The 14,071-nt window shown below is 38.0% G+C and overlaps 1 protein-coding gene across 1 annotated transcript in view; it reads left to right on the plus strand.

Moving 5' to 3' along the window:
- LOC127174217 (uncharacterized) overlaps positions 1-14,071 on the plus strand; it is a 53,836-nt gene that overhangs the window by 30,773 nt on the left and 8,992 nt on the right. The window contains 20 exon segments of the mRNA XM_053825508.1: positions 1,289-1,355; positions 3,929-4,354; positions 5,194-5,583; positions 5,672-5,743; positions 5,923-6,315; positions 6,436-6,837; positions 6,925-7,014; positions 7,678-8,058; positions 8,149-8,232; positions 8,532-8,674; positions 8,851-9,129; positions 9,255-9,375; positions 11,186-11,323; positions 11,474-11,727; positions 11,838-11,984; positions 12,065-12,644; positions 12,744-12,815; positions 12,818-13,326; positions 13,430-13,939; positions 13,942-13,996. Coding sequence (XP_053681483.1) covers positions 1,289-1,355; positions 3,929-4,354; positions 5,194-5,583; positions 5,672-5,743; positions 5,923-6,315; positions 6,436-6,837; positions 6,925-7,014; positions 7,678-8,058; positions 8,149-8,232; positions 8,532-8,674; positions 8,851-9,129; positions 9,255-9,375; positions 11,186-11,323; positions 11,474-11,727; positions 11,838-11,984; positions 12,065-12,644; positions 12,744-12,815; positions 12,818-13,326; positions 13,430-13,939; positions 13,942-13,996 — 5,113 coding nt within the window.

The raw sequence follows: 14,071 nt of genomic DNA on the forward strand, positions 1-14,071 counted from the left end.
TAAATAAATGCAAATATGAATGGGAATATACTTCAGAGATATTTTACTCATTATAATTTCTAAGGGTGCCAATAATTGTGCCCAACATGCATATGAGAAAAACATTTATTTCATAACTTAAGTTTCCCCCCACTTTTAATTGTTTTACTTCAATGAAAGGTTAGCATTTTGTGAATTTTTTGAATGTAAGATCATAAAGATAAACAAAGCAGATTTATTTTCATAGCCGTCTTTGCTCATATTTACCAAGGGTGCCAATATTAGTGGAGGGCACTGTATGTTTGAGTTGTTGGTTGCATTAAAATGTGTTAATATGTATTTCTGTATGTGTGTTATAGTGTTGTTAGTTTACACATCTCAAATCTCCATCTCACATGATCGGTGCATCCTTCCAGTGGTCTTGAGATGGATTCTAAAGCTTTTAATGTAACTATTAATTATCTAATGAATGGTTAAACATTATTTCCACACAGAATTAACATATGAAGAGTTCATATGCAAAAACCTTTAAGTGGCATATGAAATTTTCTTCTGAACATAGCATTTAGCACAAGAACCTGTTCATTCCCATTAAAGTGAAAATAGTAAACGTCCACACAGATGCCTGATAAAAATGTTCATTTTAGAAGGAAAAAAGAGGCTTTTGCACCTGACCTCTTCATATTATTATTTTAATTAAAATAATCTTTTTTCGTCACCTTAAGCTCACCTTTTCTTTTATAGTATTGTTTCTTGAGAAAAACTGCTCAACAAACCAAACTTGCTCACCATCATTCCGTCTACATTCACATCTATTACAGCACAGAGAACAAGAATGTCTTTTGAAATGTGGACGCACACCAGGAAACGATCAGAAATTACAAACATCTTCATGTTACATGAAATATGAAGAACTGGTTTAATGTATTGTTTAGAGATTACTCTTGGTTCCAGTAATGATCCACCCACAGTTAATAAAGGCATTGATAAGCGCGTGAGATCGTGCAGTTCATCATCAGTGTGTTCAGCTGCTGAAGAGAGAATCCTGAGTTTGCTCTGCAGCAGCATTTAACCTCAGGTAAAGCTATTTCACTTAATTTCATCACTTTAGGTTGAAATGATGAACATGTATTTATGTATGTATATATATATATATATATATATATATATATATATATATATTTATGCATATTTATACGTTACATTTTACTACTGCATAGTTTTTAAACAAATGTGCACATTAAGAAAAAAATAACATTATTTATATTATATTGTATAAACTTTTTATGTTGCATATTGTTGCATACAGGAGGTGCCTTTTGTCACAATGAGGTTTCTGATCTCACTGTGTGTGACACTACTGCTGCTGATTATTGGTGAGTGCTTTATCATCTATCATGTGTATTAGAATGAAAATATTAGTAGGTGAACTGACTGCATCTTTCTTAATATTAACTCATGTTTATATTGTGTATTTAACAGGTTAAGTGATCAATGTACAAACGTCTTTGCTAGTTTTGTGTTCAGTCCATTTCATGATGAATGTAGATTCTGCAGATCATCAATGATTAACAATAGTCAGAATCATAGTAATAATTGTATATATTTATGTATTTATTAACCAATCACATTGTTAGGCTCTTTGGGGGAAAAAAATAGGCTATACTGATTAAAAAAATGTACAAAATCTGTTTTCACTTAAGAATACTAATAATAATAACTCCTGAGCCAGTTTTATATATCACTGTTGTGAACTCTGATTTCTAATAATTATGACTTTTCCATCTCACAACTTTGACTTCCTATATTAACTGATAATTTATGCTGTATACATTAATATGTGTTACAGTTTACAAATGGAATGATCTTCTATTCAAATGTTGATTTGTACTATAGAAAAATCTAGTTTTTGCAAAGGAACACATATGTGACCCTTTACCACAAAACCAGTCCTAAGTAGCACGGGTATATTTGTAGTGATATCCAACAATACATTGTATGGGTACTGATTTTTCTTTTATGCCAAAAATCATTAGTATATTAAGTAAAGATCATGTTCCATGAACATATTTTGTAAATTTTACTGTATTAATGTGTTATATAGCAAAAAAGAACTCAGATACAGACTCAAATGTCAGGTTTGTTAAAGAATTTTAAAGAAATGCCTCCACATAAAGTAAAGGAACAAACTAATAAGGTTAGAACCATCTGGCTGAGAGCGACTGAAAAAAGCACGTATACAAAATAAAGTGGTAATGATGAACTGGCGAAATGGGTGGAGTAACAGGTGGGATGATTCATGATTAACAGCAGAACAGTAACACTAGACTTCACCTGCTGGACTGAGCAGGAACGGCAGGACCTTAAACCAGGGACTTTTTTTTTTTTTTTTTTTTTTTTTTACATATTACATTGATACAATTTTAATGACAGCAAGTGTTCAAATTATTTCTTATTTTCACTTTATTGTGTCAATAAAAATTTACATTTTTTAAGATTTGTTTTTTTTTTTTTCAAAGCAACTTTAGTGTTTTTGTACTTTTAGAAGAGAAATGCTTTCAGTACAATATATGTAGATATAATGTGCAGTCTAGTTAAAAGATTTATTTATTTAACATCTGAGCACATGAAAAACAACACTTACATTTTTTAAGAGCCGTGTAGGGCTATTCGATTTCGAAATTCGAATCTAGTCCGATTCCGATTCCTGGTTCTGGAATCGATTAGATCCGATTCCAAGTATTGATTCCTCACTGTTGTTTTTGATTCTTTTTTAATTCTTGTTTTTGTTAGAGTGGAGGAACCTACTTTCGCCATGACTGTAGGATATAAAGGTCTTAGAAAGTAGCCTTATCATAATATGAAACTTTATTTTTAAAAATGATGATACATTTCTGTATTTAAACTGTAATTTTGTCCGCATTGCACATGAAATTAATCATAGCCCACAGCGCAGTTCAACTGAATAATGTGTACTTCAACGGTATGCTTTGCGCAAAATTAACAAACTGTACACTGAAACAAAATAATCAGAACAACAACACTTAAAAAGCTTGTTGTTTATCTGCCGATCAGATGTGCTCTCGGCCAATGATTTGTGCTCTCTGTGTTTTCTTTCAGAATTAGCATCGGCTGATAGAAAGGTTAATAAATAGCAGTTTATTTAAGATGGAAATAGGATCAAGACCCTCGACCAGCATTCAAAACTGTGGACAATATAAGGCCGTTCCACCGTAAAATAACTTCTGAATCGTTTTGAACTGGTTAAAACGATCTATCCGAAAAAACCTTTTTGTGGAAACGACCCTGGTGAAAAAAACAGAACATGCTGGCAGGTATTTTATGATGCTGGGATGCTGGTTAGGTATGTTTTGATGCTGGTTTAAGCTGGTCCTTAGCTGGTTTAAGCTGGTCTTGTTGCTGGTCAAGGACCAGCATAAACCAGCAAAGGACCAGCTTAAACCAGCATCAAAACATACCTACCAGCATATGCTGTTTTTTTTCACCAGGGGAATCAGACTTCTAATCACTATTAGCGAGCAAGGCTGCATCCTCAAACTCAAACAAGTTCAGTACCGACTCTTTTCATTCAGTTTATGTTTGTGAATCGATGTTCAGCGAAGTTTAATGACAGCAGCCGAGATATGCAGCCTTCGTATGATGCGTGAATGGGGAGTCGATTCCCCTTGATAGAATCGATTCTAACCTTCGGAATTGACTCTCGATTCTCAACGCCTCGGAATCGAGGAATTGATTCTTTTTGGAATCGACTCCTAGCCCTAGAGCCATGTCATTTGAACTGGTGGAAGCAAATATAGATACAGTTTATACAATCTCTCCTTAGTGTACTATCCCATATCTTATCTTGTCATAAAGACATAACTGTTTGCCATACAATTAGTGAGTATGTATTATTAAACTATTGTTCTTTTTATCATTGTCATATTAGAATCTACAACTTCCAGATCTGATCCATGCTATAATTATAACACTCTTGATGAATACTGGAGAGACATACGGCAAAGCCCATATCAGTACTCTGGATATGATGACACCCTTGTTGAATGGAGTGGCTGGTATCGGCTGTATTTGAATGGAGAAAGTGCCCAGATGTCTGAGTGGTGTGTGAGTTATACGGGATGTGGTGGTTACACTGGACTGTATCTCAACGGTTCTCATCCAACAACTGAGGATGGAGTGGTGACCCGTGAAGTTGTGGGAACTACTTCACAGTGGTGGTGGTGGTGGGCGTCTTCCTCTCAGTGTGGTGCCTACACTTCCACCTCCATCCAAGTCAAAGCCTGTCCAGGAGATTATTATGTCTATGAATTTGTCAAACCCAACATTTCAGCGCCTGGGCCAACATACTGTGCAGGTGCAGTTCCTACTGGTCTTTTTTTTTTTTTTTTTTTTTTTAATATCAGTATCGAGAAATTTAAATATTTCATATTTAAATGGACTGGTTATTGAAATTAACATGGTTTTACCAGTTAGAATCAGTGGTGTGCAGTTAGGGTTAGGATGCAACTTGCATTTAAATGAATTATTTGATTCAATGCACTTATTGAATACATGCTCTCACACTACTTATATTTAAAATAAAATACTGTAATTCATTTCTGTAATTAAATTTAAGGTTACACTGTTGACCCACCCATCCCTTACACCTTAACCCACCCTTAAACCTACCCACACCACCAAACCTGTCCCTTACCTTACCCCTATCCCATCTCAATTTCAGCAAAAGTGTTTTGCAATACAATATAAACACAATATTTTATTATGTAAGTACATAGTAGTTAAGGCCATCTAATATAAAGTGGGACGCAATCCTTCTTAGTATGCAGATATTACAGAATCAGTAAATTACACTCATAATGAATTTCTCTTCATAATTCACATAATCTTCGACTAAAGATAATGAACCAAAACATTAGACTGTTTGTTAGTCTAAATACCACATCACATTAATTAAATTGCTAAAAATAATGAAGGCCTTGTAAAATTATGTGATATAATGCTGTATATTAAATATTATAATGTGCTTAGTGCTAGTCCATGAGCCAGTGTGAGTAATTATGGTGCTGCTCTCTCCCATTCTACAGGCAGCACTCAAGTATACTCGACTGCATACCACTAGTTAGAATTGCTCAAAATGCTACATTTGGTTGGTTCAAAATAATAAAATAAAACATCATTGTGTTTTCATGACAGTTGCTTTCCAAAGCATCAGCAGTGATCCCTGCTACAACTATGAATCTCTGGATCGTCCCTGGAGAGCTAACAATGAAAGTGGAGATTACGTTTGTGATGAATATTTCTCCTGGAATGGCTGGTACCGGCTTTTCTACTATGGAATGAACATCCAGATGCCAGAGACCTGTGTTAATTCATACACCTGTAACACAGACTTGAATCTGTGGCTCAATGGTCCTCACCCTCAGATAGAGGATGGAGTGGTGACCAGAGAGGTCTGTGGAGGGTCTTATTGGAGCAGCTGTTGTAATTACAAGACAAACCCCATCAGAGTGAAAGCATGTCCAGGCAATTACTATGTCTATGAACTTGTGAATCCACAAATTGGGTGTTCAGGATACTGTACAGGTACAGTGCTTTTTACCACTTATTTAAACAAAGTCTTTCAAAACTTTTAAAATGATCTCAGTCATGCCTTGAATGTTCTTATTTGTAGATGTCAGCACCGTTTCACATGCAGCTTCCACTGTAAGTCCACATATATTCACTGGATCCAGCATCACCTTGAGTAAGTAATGTATGATTTTTTTTTTTATTTTATGAATGAACTTAGCATCTCTATTGCACAGTCATATTGTGAATAGTTTAAGAATCTCATGATTGTTACTGTTTTCGAGTGGTTCAGATTTGCACTTGTGACGTTCCTAATTAAAATATAATTTGTTTGTTTTGATACGTCAATAACAGATTATGATCCGTGCAGTAACTACAACATACTCGACAACTACTGGAGAAACACATTCAATTACTGGAGTTGGTATGGCTATATAAATGGACATGATGACACTCTTGTAGAATGGGATGGCTGGTATCGACTCTTCATCAATGAATCGAGTGCTCAGATGCCTGAGTGGTGTTTTTATTACATGTCATGTGGAGGTTATAGTTCTCTGTGGCTTGGTGGCTCTCATCCTCAGCTAGAAGATGGAGTTGTTACCCGTAAAATTTATGGCTCTCACTATGATCAGTGCAGTCGCTACAGTTCTGAACCAATCCAAGTCAAAGCTTGTCCTGGAGATTATTATGTCTACAAATTTACCAGACCAACAGTTTCAATCCCAGCTCCTGTATATTGTGCAGGTACAATAATTCATCATTATATTCAAAATGCTTAAAGTGTGTTGTAGTGTTGGTTTTCATATTATTATGTTGAATAAATTTAATTTGCAGTAATGCTTTCTTTCTACTTTTTCACAATAGTACCTTTCTCCACACCAAGTGTTGATCCCTGCTACAACTACACCAGCCTGGATGAGCCTTGGAGAGCCACTGACAACTATTACTACAATAACAATTACTACTATGGCATGTGCGATTATAATGTGCAGTGGAATGGCTGGTACAGGCTGTTCTACAATGGCCAAAATGCCCAGATGCCAGAATCATGTGTTAATTATGGCATGTGTGGCACTTATTACCCACTGTCGCTCAATGAATCTCATCCACAGCTGGAAGATGGAGTGGTCACCCGTCAGGTCTGTGTTGGCATATGGAGTGACTGCTGTACTTACACATCCCACCCTATACAAGTCAAAGCCTGTCCAGGAAATTACTATGTTTATAAGTTTGTCAAGCCAATGTTTTGCTCAGCTTATTGTGTAGGTGAGTATACACTCATACGTAACTAAACTATTTATATTTCTAGGGTATTAGAAAAATTCAGCTGATTTTAAATATTCTTAATACCAGAAAACCCAAATCAGTCCAACACATCAGTGTCTACCACAACAGAGACAATCCCATCCACTGAATCCTTTACTCCACCAACAACAACCACTGGTAAAGTACTGTCTTGCTTCCTTTAAAAACCCACAAATTATCTTTTTGCATTTGTATTTCCATTACACAAGAGTGCAGTAAATCCATAGCTAAATCAACTTCTCAGAGAATCACAGAGATCACAAAGAAATAAGTAATACAGCTAAGAGACTGAGTATGCAATATAACTGAGAAGGAAAGGACAGCTGTCTTAAGATGTGGTGTTTGGCTCTATATAACTTGTATATATTAAAGTGTATATAGACTGTAACATATGGTTAATCAGAGTGAAATAGTAAACTCTAGTGCATCTTTATTAATAGTGAAAACAATGCCACCACTATTTCTCTGACTTCCTTAGACTCCATTACTAACATCAAACTGTTTCCAGACCCAACCAATATAAGCAGGAAATGACTTAAAAGCATGTATGTGGACGGACATGACAAAAGAGTCAAACTGATAGCATTCATTTATTTTTACAATTTTATAGTCTATTGCATATTGATTTGGCACATTTATAATTATAGAGAGCTTTGAATAACTTAAAGCAAGAGTGTAACAGGAATGTTCTGGAGATAACTACTGTATTTCATACTTAATACATATTTCTATTTCAGTTGTATGAAAAAGTATATAACATTCATCAAGTCAGCAACATTGATTTTCTGATATTAACAACAGATCCACCTGTTGACCCCTGCTACAACTACAATGTCCTGGACGACTCATGGAGATCCACCAACAATCAACATTCCTCTCAAATAATGTGTGACACTTGGGTCAGCTGGAACGGGTGGTACCGTCTCTTCATTCAGGGTCAGAGTGTTCAGATGCCAGACACATGTGTTGATGAGTATAGTTGTGGCACTCATGCTCCACTGTGGCTGAACGGAGGACATCCAACAGTTGAGGATGGAGTGGTCACTCGAGATGTCTGCGGTCACTGGAGCAATAACTGCTGCCTTTTCCAGTCCAATCCCATTAGAGTCAAAGCCTGTCCAGGAGATTATTATGTCTATGAGTTTGTGAGTCCAACTGCCTGCAGTTTGGCATACTGTGCAGGTAAATATATTTACGTGTGCTCTTTTTGTTTTAGGTAAGATATTTATTTGTAATGTTTGTTTTTTATGCAATATTTATTATTTTTTTCAGATGCAAGCAACATAAACACTACCTCTACGACTTTCACACCAGAGACAACCACATTCGAAACTACAACAATGGACATTATGACTGGTAATGTACTGTTACAATCTGGAGGATTACTGTTTTGCATGAGCAAATCAGATCCATGTTTTGTGTTTCTGGTGCATTTTAATAATTCTTAAAACTATATAGGCTTTTCTATAATTTTAAAATAGGCAAAAGACCACATCTGTGCTAATCCACAGCCATAATGCAGCATCATACGCATTTCATTTTGCAAAAAATACAAATATTATGGTAAGGTAAATGAAACTGTAATGTTAGGCTTGTAAGAAACTGGAATCTGTGTTGTTATTGATAAATGTTTAATGTCGATTCATTTTTCTCAGTCAGAAGCATCAATATTACAGGGCCATTTTATCCCTTTGGAACTGGAGACACAGTGAATGAACGCAGTGATGATGGGAGTTCATTAGTTATATACCTCCAGCAGCCGTTCATATTTTTTGGACAAACATACAACACAATTTATGTAAGTAATTTTGGAATGGGAGCATTTTGGATGCAGAGTGTCTGTAACTGGAGACTGTAAAAAAGTAAATGGGGAAAATTATATTTAAATGTACTTTATTTATTTATTTTTTTACAAACAGTTTTGCATCTTTTATAATAATTTTGCACACAATAATCAGTTCTCTTCAATTTCAGGTCAACAACAATGGACACTTGACTTTTGATGGAGCATGGGGCAGCTTCACTCCATACCAGTTCCCAGCCTATAGTGGGAAAGACCTCATTGCTCCATTCTGGACAGATATTGACAACCGTTGGAATGGTGTCATCTCATATCAACAGTACACCTCTGGCAGTGTCCTTACACAGGCAACCCAAGACATAAACCAGTACTTCCCTGACTTGAGTTTCTCTGCTTCATGGGTCTTTGTTGCAACATGGGATAGAGTTGCATACTACTACAATTCAGGAACAGTAAGTAGCCAAATTTGGTAACATGGAAACCTTCATGTGTCCCTTCAAAACAGTGTACCACATTTTCTTGCTTCATAAAAAAAAAAAAAAAAAAAAAATCTAACTTTTTTTTTGTCTTTTTTAAGGAAACATCTTTCCAAGTGGTTTTGGTTTCAAATGGACATCGCTCATATGTTTTAATGAACTATGGTGCAATTGCACCAACAAATCGATATATACAGGTATGCACAAGATATGATTTGATAGGTATTGCTTTATCTGTGACTAACTTACTAACCAAAAAAGAGAAAAAGATCTTGCACTTGGGTTGGGGGCAGACCAAATGAGGGAGCAAGGAACCCTACTGATGTTTTAGGTGGGCCACTGCAAATAGTCTAGAGGCAGCCCGACCTGAAATGCTGCTAAGAAGATAGCAGGGAACCCTGCTTAAATCCCAAAATCATTGGAAGGGGCATCTTACTGTAATTTTCATAAAAGGGATAGCCATCAAAGAAAACCGTACTTTAACAGGTATATCCACGATAAACTTACCTTTGCCTCATAATAGTGGCAGTGCAAATGCAATGAGAGGAGCTTGAATGGAAACTTTAATTTCTTCCCATGCCCCGCATACAACCCCTGTGCTCGATCGTGTCTCAACACAATGGTGCGTAGGAGTGTAGTAGCTCAACTTTCATCCCTCGAGAGAGAGTCAAGCCTTGGTGGAACCCATTATTGTGACCTCATCACACAACATGCATTTAACACCTTCGAGAGCTAAGCATGCTTAGTTCAAGCATCAGAAACACACAAGAATGCATCGGTATAAGAGCCTTCAAATTCCCCGTTACCTGTCTTGTCCAGTAGTCTCGTGAATGCATCATACTTGGCACATTCATTCTCTCGTTCCACCAAGGGTGTCTGCACATCCCAGATCTCATGAGAATAGGGACGGGGCAAACGGTCTCACGGTGAGTGTATTCAGTTTCCACAAAAACCGAACGTGCACACTGCTCACTTATGCACAAAATTCATCAGTCATGTATGTCCTCAAGTCCTCAAATGGAGAGACATACTACCTAAAATATTTGCAGAGTTTTCCTAATATCCTTCCTTAACCCTGGGACCCGAGACACAGACGCCTGTCCCACATCCTTTCTTTATAGTGTTTTCACAAATGATGAACAAACGGTGCCTAAAGAGAAAGAAAGCTGATCCAATGGATTTAGATTGTTTTCACACGTGCTTCACTGGTCTTGCTGTTGCCATTCCCCATAGTGTCCACTAGAGGACGCAGTGTGAGTTCCCGTAAAGGGGAATTCTGTTTTAATGATTGCACATGGCTACTTGAGACATGCAATAGACTGTCTCTATCCGTCAGTTTACAGTATACCATTGTGCTGTAGATAAGGTTTGATCAACTTTCAAAACATTAGTATCAAGGAATGGAAGCTCTCTGTCATTGCATTCCATATTGAATTTAATCAAACCACAAAAACTATTAATATTGTACAGAAAAAGATTGTAGCTCCTCCTTTGAGCCCTTAAAAAAGTATAATAATGTTGATATCTCTAATAAAATAGAAATTTATTGGAGAAGGGGTTGTTGAAAAACACAAACCTTTCTTTCAAAAACCCCATTGTTAGTATTGCTAAATCCAATGTGAAACAAGAACCCATTGCAATACCTTGCATTTGCAAATAATAATCATTTTCATACCGAAAATAATTTTTTTAGTAAGTATAAATCATGCCATATCTACCACTACAGCAGTTGCTGGGTTCCTATCTTCACAACCATCTAAATAAAGCCTTAAAGATTCCAAACCTATTTCATGTGGGAAGTTTCTATAAAAAAGAACATCATCCAAAGAGACCAAATAAGTTTCTTTGTTGCGTAATTGTTTAGACTATAAAAGATTTAGTGGCTTGTATCTTGTAAATAAAATGGAATATTAACCACCAAAGGATGCAAATGTGCATCAACAAACTTGGATAATAGTTCCATCACTTAATTTGTTCCTGCAACAATTAGTCTTCCTGGTAAATTAGTCAGTGATTTATGAACATTGGGAAGAATGTATAAAACAGGTTTTATTGGATAATCCTTTTGAAGTGATTGCACCCTCATTTGTCACATACAGCAGCAATGTCAATGTGCCAGGCAGATGGGCCTTCAGAACAGATCATGGATCACGGGGTTGTCATTTTAATGGTAACGTTTTTCCCTGTTCTTGCAGGCTTTGCTATTTGCAAAAAAAATTGACCTGTTTACATTTTTTGAACCCTAAACAGCCATATTTAGATTTTCCAGTAATTATGTTAAAAATATTTTTAGGTGTTTTGCTATGTTTTGTTATTGTAGGTGTTCCAGTGCAGCTTGGAGACTCTTTCTGGAGCGATGCAGCCTGCCAGCAAAGATGCACCTGCACCAGCAGCGGCCTCCAGTGTAGCCACGAGCCCTGCAGTTACTCCCAAGCCTGCCGTCCAGCTACCTTCCAGTACTCTTGCCAGAACATTCAGCGGCAAACCTGTACCATCTCTGGTGATCCGCACTACTACACCTTTGACTATCAGGTTTTTCACTTTCAAGGGACCTGCACATATGTTCTATCTGAGGTTTCTCCAATGCAGTGGTAGCTATAAATTAAGTTGTAGAACTAAATTTAATTTCCAACAAGTCTATCATTTAATGCTTTCTGGTAATAAGTTTGAATTGGTTATTTTAGGCTTGTGGCATTGGTTTGCCATACTATCGCATTGAGGGCAAAAATGAGCATCGGGGCAGCACCCATGTGTCATGGACACGGATGGTCAGAGTGTTTGTCTATGATGAAGTAATTGAACTGGTCAAGGATCACTCTTATGAAGCGAGGGTTAGTATGACTACACTGCTTTAATTCTCTCTTAAATGCAGTTAATTTTCCTAATTTCCTCTTTTTCCAACATTGTCCAGGTCAATGGAAGCTTTGCAGCAACACCATTCACCCTTCGCAATGGCTCCATCCAGGTCTATCAGTCAGGTTTTTCTTTGGCCATCAGCACAGACTTTGGTCTGCTTGTTACATATGATGCATACAGCTATGTCAGCATCTCTGTACCTTATGACTATTTTAATGCCACCTGCGGTCTGTGTGGAAACTTTAACCTGCATCCTGAAGATGATTACCGTTCACCCAGTGGGGAGATCTTGAGCTCAGATGTGGACTTTGCCAACAGTTGGAAAGTAGAAAGTGACACAGATCCTGAATGTCATAATGTCAGGTGCACAGGTCTGGCTTGTGCTGTTTGTACCACAGATGAAATGACTTTGTACAGTGACAGCAACCACTGTGGAATCCTAGAAGATATTTTTGGCCCTTTTGCCGCTTGCCACTCTGTGCATGCACCACAGACCTACATAGAGAACTGTGTGTATGACCTTTGCTTGGGAGGAGGGTACCAGCCCATTCTGTGCCAGGCTCTCAATGTGTATGCTACTCAGTGCCAACAGCAAGGTGTACAACTTGGTCAGTGGAGACAGCCAGGCTTTTGTGGTAGGCATCTTGTTGAGATGGATGATTAGAAAAAATTAAACCTCTCTCCATACTACATATTTTTGATCCATGTTCTTTATTTTCTTCCTCCATTTCCAGAAATTCAATGCCCTGAACACAGTCATTTTGAGCCTCAAGGAACAGGCTGTCCTGCGACTTGCAGTAATCCATCTGCCCAATGAACTGTCCCTTGCCCAGTCAGGAAAGCTGTATCTGTGATCCTGGGTACATCCTGAGTGCTGGAGAGTGTGTGCCTGAAGCAAACTGTGGCTGCATCTTCGAGGGCTTCTATTACGCTGAGGGACAGTCAGTGGTGTTGGATGGTGACTGTGGGAGACGATGTGAGTGCAGCAGCATGTTGATGACCTGCCATCAGCACCATTGTGGTCCAGCAGAGGTGTGTGGAGTCCATGATGGTGTAAGAGGCTGCAGACCCATCAGCTATGCTACCTGCTCAGTTGAAGACCTCGGGTCATATCACACCTTTGATGGACTAAGTTTCAGATACCCTGGAGCATGTGGACTGACCCTTGCTAGGGTGATGGGGTCATCCCCACTACCACATTTTGTGTTGACAGTGGAGAAAGTACCCAGAGGCCTTCAAGACTTTTCCAGGTTCCTGAAGTTTGAGGCAGAAGGAATTCAGGTCTCCATTGAAATGGGAGAGGGCAGCAATGTAAAGGTTAGGCAAATTATGAAATCAGTCCTAGAGCATAATTGCATTAATTTTCAAGTTTCATAGGCTAGATGGAAAATTCTTCTGACACTGTTTATCTTTTTTTCAGGTGGATGGACAGATGGTTGGTCTGCCTGTCAGTGTTGGCTCTGGTCAAATCCGCATTTATCACAGTGGTGTGAGGGGTTTTGTTTTAGAAACAACCTTTGGGGTGACTGTGAGAGCTGACTGGCCACACATTGTCCGAATAACAGCACCAGGCACGTACAGCGGTACACTTGGAGGTCTGTGTGGGAACTTGAATGGAGACATTTCTGATGAGTTTTACACCCCAGATGGTGTCCTGTTGAATGACACACAGCTGTTTGCAGACAGCTGGCGTGATGGTTCCCTATCAGCTCACTGTGTGGACCCACTTGACAGCTGGGAACCAGGACATTATCAGAACAGCAGCCAGTTCATTGAACATTGTAGTATCATGGCCAAGCATGATGGACCATTTGCTGAGTGCAGCAGAGCAATAGATCCTCAGCAGCGAATCATAGATTGTGTTCAGCTGCTGGAGCAGACACAAGGTGCCAAAGAGGCTTTATGTGAGGCACTGCGAGGTTACACACTGCACTTTGCCAACAGAATGGCATTGCAGTAGAAGAGTGGAGGAGTGCCACCCACTGTGGTAAGCATCAAGTGTTGGATCTGCTGACCTAAAACTTGATTTCATGAAGCTGAAATTTTCTACCATTGTCATTAT

The sequence above is a fragment of the Labeo rohita genome, chromosome 12 (assembly GCF_022985175.1).
Source record: "Labeo rohita strain BAU-BD-2019 chromosome 12, IGBB_LRoh.1.0, whole genome shotgun sequence".
Taxonomy (NCBI): domain Eukaryota; kingdom Metazoa; phylum Chordata; class Actinopteri; order Cypriniformes; family Cyprinidae; genus Labeo; species Labeo rohita.